The 12778-nt window shown below is 37.7% G+C and overlaps 1 protein-coding gene across 1 annotated transcript in view; it reads right to left on the minus strand.

The window, feature by feature from the left end:
• LOC121729699 (NAD(P) transhydrogenase, mitochondrial) overlaps window positions 1-12778 on the minus strand; it is a 59338-nt gene that overhangs the window by 17059 nt on the left and 29501 nt on the right. Inside the window, exons 28-34 of the mRNA XM_042118296.1 lie at window positions 10347-10487; window positions 8364-8440; window positions 6880-6946; window positions 4560-4705; window positions 3107-3227; window positions 2372-2435; window positions 2027-2133 (exon numbers count right to left, since the gene is read on the minus strand). Of these exons, the coding sequence (XP_041974230.1) occupies window positions 2027-2133; window positions 2372-2435; window positions 3107-3227; window positions 4560-4705; window positions 6880-6946; window positions 8364-8440; window positions 10347-10487 (723 nt within the window). The remainder of the gene's footprint in view (window positions 1-2026; window positions 2134-2371; window positions 2436-3106; window positions 3228-4559; window positions 4706-6879; window positions 6947-8363; window positions 8441-10346; window positions 10488-12778) is intronic.

The raw sequence follows: 12778 nt of genomic DNA on the forward strand, positions 1-12778 counted from the left end.
GAGGGCTGCCGATAATGCCATTATGGCCTGGGTGTCCGGGCCCCTTTGTTGGACCTCGGTACAGACTTTTTTGACAAATTCGCAGCCCTCGTTAAGGAGCTGCGAGAAATTCCCATCTAACGAGGGCTGGGATTGCCTTCGTCTGGGCTTGGGTGTCTGTAGAGTTACCGCTTTGGGTGTGGCGGGGAAACTACTAGGCGCACTCGGCCCGGCGGCCGGGGTGGTGACGGTACTGGCTGCCGGGCGGGCGGAAATCGGGGTTTGGGGCATTGACGGGGGCTGGGAGGAAGACTTTGATTTCTTCCCTTTTCCCTTGCCCTTGCCTCTAGCCTTAGTGGTGGAGCGAGGCTTGGGGTCGTTGGCCTTGGCCATTAGGGATTGGCCTTGAGAGTCAGTGGGCGGGATCTGAGCTGGGGCGATGGATGGGGCCGTTGGCTCAGTCTGGGGCTTGGGCTTAAATACAGCCGTCTGGGCTACTGGCCCGGGATTTTTGTTCCTGGTCTCGGAAACAAAAACCGGGCATCTGGTGTAGTTGGCCGGGTGGGGGCCTCCACAGTTGGCGCAGATGGGCGCTTCGCCCACTGGTAGCGGGCAGTCTCTAGCCACGTGCTCACCACTGCAGCGAACACAGGCAAGTTTCCTGTGGCAGTGGGCACTGGAGTGGCGAAATTTCTGGCATCTGTGGCACTGGGCGGGACCTTTTTTGCTCCTCCAAGCATCGATAATAATTCCGCCCATGCCTAGGATTTCGTCTACTTCGTATATTTTGGCTACATTGGCCGTCTTCTTGAGTATGGCAAGAAAGATGCAGCCAGGACGGCCTTTGCGGGCTTTGATTTGCCGGACGTATTCCGCAGTGAACCCCTGCAGTGCGAGGTCCTCGGTAATATCATCCGGCTGGGTATTGGCGGGAAGGCCTCGAATGGCGACCTTGAAACTGCGTTCTGCAGGGAGTGAGTAGCAGAACCACGATATGTTTTCGGTGGCCTCTACCTGTGTAAGGTACTTTTGTACCTTTCTGTATTCGTCTTCGTCCGACGGGGAGAAACGAATACCTTTCCCGAAGGGGCGGGCGTTTGGGTGCCTATACTATTTTTCATTTATATTTTATACACATGCGTGCGTGCGCCCGTGCGAGTTTTGGTGTTGGGCGTTGGCCCTTACATATTTGACCCTCGAGTTCGGTTCGTCCACTACAAAACACCTTGTTTAATTTATATTTTTTGTATTCATATAAATATAATAATAGTTAAAATTAAAAATATTAGCGATATCTGGTTATTTACACAGCAGACCATAAATTAATATAAACTATTTAAAGAAACGTTATAGGAACAAGAAGATCTGTAGAAGAGAACTAAAGAAAGACATGCTTTTGCCATGCCAGTAATAATCATTACTCAACTAATGTTACCATTACAGAACTATACTAAGAACAAACTAATAAATGATAAAAATTGCCATGAAAACCAGAGAGGCGTTAATATTATAATAAAAGGGGTGACCCTTAAACAGAAATAGGTTTACTTGACTAATAGGTGTTATTTTAAAAATACCGCGGTCGGCCTCTTTGGTTATTATGACACATTATAGTAATCAAAACTAATTAACAGTACTCGTACTAAGTTACTATACACGTCTTATATTTCAATTATTAGTGGGTACTATGCATTAATTACAGACTTACAAGGCTGTTCTGTCATGTGGCGATATTAGAATTAAGGTGGCCATATTTAAAAATATCACTTTAGAGATAACTGTTTTATGCTCACGGTCTTCTGTCTTCCAAATATCATTTAGGATGTGACCAAAATAAAAGTGCTAGGGTTATTTTGATTGACAGCTTCGCATAGGTACATGAGGCGTGCACGAACGTGTACATGCCCCTATGTTATCGACACACAAAAACATCCTTGTAGGTCCTGCTTTAAAGTTTGACAGATACAAACGTCAAAAGTAATCAAATCAGCTGTGCTAATTAGGGAATATTTTTCATGCTGCTATCAATAAAAGGAGGATAACATACCTCGCACCAGTATTCCCAGCGCGGGTTGACGTTGTTATCGATGTGTTTAGTCTTCCACTGCTGCGCGCCAACCGTTATGATGGCGTATGGGTCTGATTTACCCTTACCTGTACATCATATACCAATAGGGATTATTGTCGCACATAAGGCATCATAAAATTAAAAATACCAAAACAGCCTTATCAATGAAAGAAAGTTTAGACAGTACAAATTACAAACTAATCCATTCTGCTGTATTTATCTTCTACTTCTGAAAAGCTATTAGGCAGAAATTGACAGCTACGTGGATTAGTTTCCGTTCCGGAAGTCCGACTTAAATTAAGGTCATAGTGATAAACAGCTTACCTATCATAGACACATCTTTCTTCATGAGATTCTCAGCTTGTACTAAATGAATACGTAGAACACCCTGCAATAGGTAAATGTAACTTAACAACATAATAAGGTCTCAGTTTTATTCAAGAGTGTAGAATAAAGTTAAAAAGGTCGGATTATTTCAAGTGGCCATAGAAGGTGAGAGTAACCTTTTTTTAAGTTTTAACTTGAAATTTCAAGTGGGTACGGCCCACAATTATAGATCAAGATAGATACGGCATGTCGCTTCATTTGCATGAAAACGAGCGTGCCACTATTTTCCTACCACTGTGACGTACCGATGATAAGAATCGTGTCCATTATTATTATTATTATTCTACAGCTCAATACAGCACATTTAGGCATTTTTAAAAATTCCGATTGACGTCCGATTCTGATAGCAGACTAAAGAACAGACTTTCGTAAGACGAGCATTGCTCGTCGTTTGGGAACGCGATATGGCACGTGAAGTACCATCGAGGAAGTTGATTCCTATGCAATTGACAGACCAACGTTATTTGGTCGAATATGTCAATTCAATGTTAATTGTGATTTGTCTGCTGGGTTTGACGTAACGCAACCAAACTACTTAGGTCCCCGATTTGCATAGGAATCAACTTCTCTGATAGTACATACACATGCGGTATCTATATTGATCTATGTCTGTGGTACAGCTTTTATTTGAAAATTTTAAGCTATAAAGAAGAGAACGAAAGAAGCACAGACCTCAGGTTCGGGCATCCTCAGATCTACAGTGGGTATCTCGTCGCTCAGCTTGATGGGCAGCTTGTTGGGCAGCACCATCATCTTCGCCACTTGCTCTACGATGCACCGACGTAAAATATCACTGAAAACACATCGTATATTAGTCAAAATAATAAGACACATTGGTATTATTAAATGTGTATTATCAAGAGGTTTTGAAATGTAGATGAATGTCAGTCAATTTGAGATACAATAGAACAGATCTACAAAGCAGTTTAGACGCAAAATATTATAATATTTATTAATGTTAATATTGTTCGGAAACGGCTGTTTTGCAGTCACATCTTTTTGTCAATATATTTTTTTAAATTACTTATAATATATAATTGATCAAATAATTTTCAAAAAAAATAAATAATGCAATTATCATGTTTTCCATACAATTATAACATTTAGTAAGAATAACAACAATGCTAGAGAGGTTGCCAATTACATCCCATGGCTGTTAGCCAATAGCCAGCATTGTCCTCCGTAAGGCGAGTCCTATTAAACTTTGCCCTGTTGAGCAATTATATTACGTGTATGATATTATAATACCTTATGAAAAGACGCCTCCGTGGTCTAGTGGCTGAGAGCATAGCTCTCGACTCGGAGGTCGTGGGTTCGATTCCCGCGTTGGAAACAAGTAAGATGATCCATGCGTCGGATGGGCATGTAAAAAGTCGGTCCTGCGCCTGATCTCTCACCAGTCGTGTCGGTTTTCCGTCCCACTGGGTTGTGAGAGTGCTCTTGTTTACTGCGCACACACTTGAGCACTATAAAATTACTCCTGCGTACCTGGCCTGGTTTCAATGAAGCTGGCCACCGTCACCGAAACCGGTGTGGGGAGTATTATTATTATTATTACCTTATGAAATTATTGTGAGTACTCTTCACATTATACTATAGGTTTTTAATTTTTAACGACTTCTAGATAAATTATTATATGTCATCGCAGTAACTCATCAGTCTTCACGGGTTAACCCGACGCCTAATGCATTTCTAAAGTATGGATTCAGATTTGCAAGACGCCTCACGCAATTGAAATCTGTCAATTCAGTACAGTTTTAGAAGTACTTATACAGGGTGTAACAAAAATAAGTGATAATACTTTAGGGTGTGTACGTGTTCCTTGTAGAGAGTTCACTGTGAAAGTAGCAGCACTGAATGACGAAAAATTTTTTTCACTTTTGTATGGGCAAGGGCCCGAGCATCACGAGTTTCCCCATACAAAAGTGAAAAAAAATTTTGGTCTTTCAGCGCTGCTACGTTCACAGTGAACTCTCTACAAGGAACACGTACACACCCTAAAGTATTATCACTTATTTTTGTTACACCCTGTATATCTACGCGTCACGTTGCGGTCTGAATTGACCTCGAGTCCAAAAAAAATAAGTTTCATGCTCTTCGTCAAAAGATTTATAACGATACAAACCTAAAGCCGGGCATATCTAATATATCGGCGGCGCCGACGAGGTTGAAGTCTATGGACGGATTGTTGAGGAAGAACACCTGCAGTCCCCCCACTAAAGGCATCTTGGTGATCAGCGGCTTCATCACGACGCGGAGCATGCCGTGGATCTGAAATAATGGACAATAAGGGCCTGTTTCGCCACTTTTTGATATGTCCCGAATAGGCTATCCACATTTTATCTGACAGTTACTCCATAGAGATCTGTCAAGTTAAGTTGTGGAAAGCCTATCTGGCACTTATTATCAGGAAGCCATCAAGAAGTGGTGAAACAGGCCCTAATGATTATAGTTGTTTCTGAATGCTGTAATAATTCCGCAATTAGAGGGATTTAATGATTACTTAAGTTTAATGAAGAGTGTGATAGAACTTAAGCTTTTGTCATTTTTAATCAAATGCTTCACTACATTAAAATGTTTACTTATCTGGGGGCACGGCAGTGCCCCAACCAAGCTTTTTAGCAAAGGCACGGCCGTACCATACTTTTCTCGAAGCGGTTCGCGGCTGTTTAACACCAACTTTATCTTCGATGTTAACAAAGCTAGGGATTTAGAATTTCGGTCACTAGGAGCAAGTATTAAAACTATTTAAGAAATAATCAGCGACTAATTGGATTTATTGGGTACCATTGCATCGGCCACTTGCGCCGTTACATACTAAAACACTTTACGCTTGCCGTCTGTGTAAGTATGAAATCCTCCAAATATGCAGTTTTATATTTGTTTCTCTTGTGCTCATTGCCAAGCCACTATAATAATTATAATATATATATATATATATATATATATATATATATATATATATATATATATATATATATATATATATATATATATATATATATATATATATGCTGACGTCATTTATGGAACACTATACATAAAACGCGCGCTTTAAATGTCGAATGGCCTATTCGATCAAAAATTAAAACTTTAAAACACTGGTAAAACCCATAACTTATAATAGGTGAATTCAAACAGTCAATGACATTTTTTATAGATGATAGCATTAAATTACAGCATACTAGATGACAGACAGACAGACAGAAAAACAGACAGACTTTCGCATTTATAATATTAGTAATCTAGGATGTTTTTTCCTATTAAATAGTGATTATAAAAGCTTGTTAAGGCGAGGATAAACCTCAATTTGTTATCCCGCGACTTCCGGTCTACCTAGTTCCAATATAATAACGAAGTTTTAAAAAATATGAGGTATAAAGCACAATATTTAAAATACCTTAAACCATAAACATTTTAATAAAACTTAATACTTTGGCTGTAATTAATTTACAAACTCACCTCCGATAAAAATCTATTTCATCGAAATATAAGTATTAATTAGGATAATTATACATTTTATTTGAATAAATTGTTATATATATATATATATATATATATATATATATATATATATATATATATATATATATATATATATATATATATATATATATATATATATATATATATATATATATATATATATTATAATTATTATAGTATGCAATATTTTGCTTGGCTCCTTTTACATTTTATGTTTTTGGTGGCATTCAATCTTACTGGGTGCGGCCATTAGTCTCATCTGGGAGTCCATTTGATCGTATTGACTCTGGCAATATTGATAAGATAAGCTACAAGTGCGTTCCTCGTATTTAAAGCCGGCAGACTCTACATCACACAACACCGTGAGTCGTAATCGATATTGATATAAATTAAGAGGGTATACTGATACGCAGTAATATATTATTGTCGGAGATATGTAAAGCATTAATTGTTAAAGTTTTTTTCTGTTCATTCGTGACTAGTGCCTTACCCTAAGTTTTGGAATTTTTGGATACAACATGTACTTAATACTGGTTAAGATAAGGGGTTCATCCCATCATGTAAAGTATGTCACACCACTTTGGGGGATTGACGAAGTGTGACAAGCAGGACGGGGGTCCTAAGTTTTGTGACATCACATGTTAAATTAAATTGCAAAATTTTAAATATTGATGTGGTTTTTTGATGTAAAATAGCAAATTTGTGACGTAGACTAGGGAGGAGGGGTGGTCTCACAAATGTGACTATACATATACATATTATACTTATAGTGTGACAAGGGGGCCCGGGGAGGAGGGGTCTAAAAATCATGAAAATCGTGTGACGTACTTTATGGATGGTCCCCAACTTGATATATACTCGTATAACGCATTTTCACCATAAGTCAGCTGGATACAACGACTCTACGGTCGCTGAATATATATCAATGAATGGTCAATGGACTAATCAAGCAACAGTACCTGAAGGTCTTTGATGCCGCCTCGTATGCGTTGTAGAACGAACGATATGTCGCAATCGCCCGCGTAACTGGAACATGATAACTAATTAGTGGAGCCCTGTATAAAATTAACATTGAATATTATGTGAATGATAATATTGTATAATATTTAGTAGATTTTTAGTAAGAAGCTTCTAGATCTAAGGGTTTTGTCTGCGCATTGTTTTATAAGTCAATCGTTACCTTTAAGTTTTATACAGTAGATAGATAGATAATAATTAAAGTAAGATGGGGAAGGACGAGTAGTATATTGTATTAAGACACAAGGACAAATCATAATAATAGATGGCATGATGAAAATAGACTTTCCAAATAGACACCAGGAAAAGCTACGGAGTCACAAATGGCCTGGCTCGTAAAATATTCAAATGTGTGTATCGTGTATTCAATCATACAATAAAAATGTATAGTGTTCTCAATATATTATAAATAAACAAGGAAGAATGATGTAAGGAAGCTCGGCTGCGCATGTACAATTTACGACCCTGTAGCGGCCGGAGTCCGGACAGGAAAACACCAGCTGTATGCTGACGTCATTTATGGAACACTATACATAAAACGCGCGCTTTAAATGTCGAATGGCCTATTCGATCAAAAATTAAAACTTTAAAACACTGGTAAAACCCATAACTTATAATAGGTGAATTCAAACAGTCAATGACATTTTTTATAGATGATAGCATTAAATTACAGCATACTAGATGACAGACAGACAGACAGAAAAACAGACAGACTTTCGCATTTATAATATTAGTAATCTAGGATGTTTTTTCCTATTAAATAGTGATTATAAAAGCTTGTTAAGGCGAGGATAAACCTCAATTTGTTATTCCGCGACTTCCGGTCTACCTAGTTCCAATATAATAACGAAGTTTTAAAAAATATGAGGTATAAAGCACAATATTTAAAATACCTTAAACCATAAACATTTTAATAAAACTTAATACTTTGGCTGTAATTAATTTACAAACTCACCTCCGATAAAAATCTATTTCATCGAAATATAAGTATTAATTAGGATAATTATACATTTTATTTGAATAAATTGTTAGTAAATCTATATTAAAAATTCTTTAACCGAACAATTTTGTTTCTTAATGTTTATTTCCAAAGATATTTAAAAAAAACATGAAAAATAGAGAAAATCCGTTTGAGTGACTTCAATTTTATGCTAAGCTAAAATGAATCTTATTGCGATGCGTATACGCTTGGTCTTTGGTTGCGTGCAAAGTTATAGTTTTGGATTGAGATTAATCCCCGCCTTAAAGACGTTTTTAATTAGCACAAAAATTAACTATTCGATTTGTGTTAACTAATGTTTCTTCCGATTAACGATGCAAATCCTTACTCATACACTTGATAAAGTTAATCGTCAGGCAAATACAGCTTTTATAGCAGTTGTGATACAGCTCGTTATCGCAAAGCTATAAAGGCGAGCACACTCACAAGAGGTCGATATCCATGATGATCTCACTCCTCGAAAGGTTCTTATCGTACACCTTTACTCCGCCAACGCGAGGCGCCTGCAAACAGTTAATAATTTATAATTGATATAGTGGAAGAAAGAAGAGGATATTATTGTGGACTTTTTGAATTTGTGGTTTCAGGATACTTCAACAAAGCAATATTTTTTTATGCTATAAGGGGCAGCTATAACGAGCAAACGGGTCACCTGATGGAAAGCAACTTCCATCGCCCATGGACACTCGCAGCGTCAGAAGAGCTCCAGGTGCGTTGCCAGCTTTTTAAGAGGGAATAGGGTAATAGGGGAGGGTAGGGATGGGAAGGGAAGGGAATAGGGGAGGGTAGGGAAGGGAATAGGGTAGGGGATTAGGCCTCCGGTTAACTCACTCACTCGGCGAAACACAGCGCAAGCGCTGTTTCACGCCGGTTTTCTGTGAGTACGTGGTATTTCTCCGGTCGAGACGGCCCATTCGTGCCGAAGCATGGCTCTGCCACGTTAATAATGAGACAATATTATTGTAACAATTTATGGATGACTCTTAGATGCTCTTAAAAAAACAAATACAAATTCAAGCGTCATAGAGTAAAATTAAGTCATAATAAATATGTAGTAAGTAACTATAGTGAGTCACAAATCACAATATTATATTGACATGTATTTATTGGGGCATTCACAAACGACGTTATATTAGTGGCCTTTCTAACAAAATATCATTGAACTTACGCACCTTGACATTGTTGATTGCATCACCTTAATTTTGAGGTCAATTATTAATCTATATATATGTTACGCTCAAAGACCGAAAACGCTCAGTGAGCGAAAAAATGGCTCACAACGCGTTGTGGTCATAGTGAAACGGCCACGACGCGAAATTCGCGTCGTGGCCCTAGTGAAAACGGCCACGACGCGTTCTGGTAAAATTACTCCTGCGTAACACGGCCTGGTTTCAGAACGCGTCGTGGCCGTTTTCATTAGGGCCACAACACGAATTCGCGTCGTGGCTGTTTTTAAATGCTCAGAACGCGTCATGGTTTTACTCGATTACCACAACGCGTTGTGGTCGAATAGCACGTCAGCCACGACACGAATTTCGCTTTGTGGTATTTCTGTGATTGCCAGAACACGTCGCGCGTCGTGGCCGTTTCACTATTACCACAACGCGTTGTGAGCCATTTTTTCGCTCACTGAGCGTTTTCGGTCTTTGAGCGTAACATACATAAAAATGGATTTTCAAATGTGTTAGTCGCGCTAAAACTCGAAAACGCCTGGACGGATTGGGCTGATTTTAGTCTTAAAATATTCGTAGAAGTCCAGGGAAGGTTTTAAAGTGACACGAAGTTCACCGGGACAGCTAGTTTAATAGATATATCATATAGAAGTACTTTTATAAATGTCAATATTTATACAAATACCTTATGGGTGAGGCCAAACGAGCGTAATTTCGGGAGTTGCAGAATTTCGGTCGCGTAAATATTTTTTTATACAAATCATAACTCACAAAATTACGCTCGTGTGAATGAGGTAGGAGTTTTCTATGAAACTGAATGAAGCAGAATTTATGCCAGCCGAAATTCTGTGAGTCACAACTCACAAACTACGCTCGTCTGGCCTCATCCATAGTTATACATAAGCGCTCTAAAATTTTGGCATCCCGTTCCGACACACGCATTATGCGAGCAAGATTTAATGTATTATCAATAATTTCATGAGCGTTTGAATGAGACGACCGGCTTCTGGTTTCTGGCGAAATTCTCTCTATTTGCCGACCAGACTTTAGCAGGTACAGAACATTACGTAACACAATTAAACAAAATTACCTCACCCTTGTCCCTATCTAAGGCGCGGCCAACTAGTTCCGCGCGCACTATAGCATACACAATTGAAAGTTAATAGGTAAGTATAAAATTATAAATCAATGCAAGAATTTTAAGAATTAAGATGCTCTATGACATGACTTTACTTACAATAGTTCCAAGTATCATTCTCTCGAATTTAAAGCCATTTAACTTGTAGTTGGCCAAGCTTTCCGCTACAGCTGGTTCTATTGAATCTTTCAGTAGGCTTCTTGCATAGTGGTTCACATTTGGCCACACTTGTAGGAATATCTACAATGTTATAAATAATATTATCATCATGTAGGTAAGGTATATATATTAATTTATGTATTTATTTACAAAATAATTTCCTTAAAATGTCATAAATAGTTGTGGTCCATAAAGTTTTATACTGATAAGTGATAACTGATAAGGAAATGTTATTAAATTATTATTTTTAACAAAAAATTAAAACCGACTTCCAAGGTAACAACAATAATAACTCTTACTCTATAATAGTGCCTTTTTCAGAATTCGTCTAATTCTCAACTATTTCTGTACATACTAGTCTTAAGTATTTGAAGTCGGTACCAGCTAATTTAATCGTGAGTTCGGTCAATGTCAGAATATCTGAAGCTTTTGGGACTGGTACCGACTTCAAAGTAATGAAGACTGTAGTATATGTACAGAAATAGTTGAGATTTAGACGAATTCTGAAAAAGGCACTATTATAGAGTAATAGTTATTTAATACTTTTTAGTTCATATTATTATTGTTTTTACCTTGGAAGTCGGTTTTAATTTTTTGTTAAAAATAATAATTTCACTCTTTTTAGTTAGGTATCTACAAGATAAGGCTTTGTGCGTAAATAACCACTACGAATGTTAACTATTCACATTATGTTACTGTAAGCGAAATTGTGGTAAATGCTTGCAGTTATCTAAGCGATGCTGCAATTTAAAAACTTTTATCTTTAAAGGTTCAGGAGTTCTGTTCAGTGCCTTTGGACCAAGAGACACCTTCGTCTTTTTGAAGATCGGATTCGGAAAATCAGATCACAAACGGCTGAGTTATCGTTGAACATACAAAAAAAAAAAAGATGATACATACAGCCGAACGTATTACCTCCTCCTTTTTGGAAGTCGGTAAAAAAGAATTTAATCTATACTAATATTATAAATGCGAAAGTATCTCTGTCTGTCTGTCTGTCTGTCTGTCTGTCTGTCTCGCTTTCACGCCAAAACTACTGAACCGATTGCAATGAAATTTTGTACACAGTTATTCTAGAGTCTGAGAAAGGACATAGGCTACATTTTGATGTGGGAAAATATCTTATTTCCATGAAAATATCGATGAAAATTACTTCGCATTGCGCGTGGCCAGCGCTCATCCCGGGGGTCCTGGGTTCGAGACCCGCAGGCGGAACAAAAAGTTTTCAATGTTCCTGGGTCTTGGATGTGTATTAAAATAATATTTCAAAAATCTTAAATATATTTTATGTATAATATTATAAAAAATCCAGAAATATATCGACGCGATGCAATGAACATTTTAGTTCTAATACGATTCAACAGATGGCGCTTTTTTTTTTACTTCGTTGTAACATAGAACTAATCATACTTATTAGTTATTATGTTTTTGTTTATAGTTTTTAATACGTTAGAATATTATGTTTAATAATATTATCACTTGCTATAATAATAATCAATCTATCTTATCTTATAGAACTCCTACTGCATTTCTAAGGAGTTCGAGTGTGTTGTGTTGGCCTATATTCCATCCAGAAAATATTTTTACATTTTAATTCTAATATATGAAAACAGATGGCGCTTTATTTTTTACTTCATTATTATAACAGAACTAATCATACCTACTTTATTATATATTATTGTTTTTATTCATAACTAGCTGTTGCCCGCGACTTCGTCCGCGTGGACTTTAGTTTATAGCGCGCGGTGTCAACAAAATTTGTGTCAAATTTAAAAACTTTTTAAAACCCTGGTAAGTGGTACCCCTCTTAGGACCGCGCAGCGCGCTACACCGGAATGGCAGCGCTGAAAGTGCTCGCTTCGCCGCTGCCATTCCGGTGTAGCGCGGCCCTTAATTAATCAAAATACCCAAAAACAGCTGTGCAGTGTGCACATAATCTGTACTAATATTATGAATGCGAAAGTATCTCTGTCTGTCTGTCTGTCTGTCAGTCTCGCTTTCACGCCAAACGCCAAAACTACCGAACCGATTGTAATGAAATTTTGTATACTGATAGTCTAAAGCCTGAGAAAGGACATAGGCTACTTTTTTACTGGAAAAAAGGGTTGTAAGGGTCGTAAATTTGTTCAAAAAATTCATAATAGATGGCGCCGTGCGTCTTCTACATCGCGCTGACGCTTGCTCAAAAGTCTTTCTATAAGAGGTGGTATCATCTTACATTTAAGTCTCGATTTTTTTCGATTGTTATATCTATTCTACGGTATTAAATAACTCAGTACTTTATCTGTGCAGGCAGTGACGTAACCTTAAGACCAAATTTCACCAACGACTGTTAAAGTTAATGCTCGAATTAGTATCACGTTAGCTGTTTC

Source organism: Aricia agestis, chromosome 8 (genome assembly GCF_905147365.1).
Source record: "Aricia agestis chromosome 8, ilAriAges1.1, whole genome shotgun sequence".
NCBI classification, from domain to species: Eukaryota; Metazoa; Arthropoda; class Insecta; order Lepidoptera; family Lycaenidae; genus Aricia; species Aricia agestis.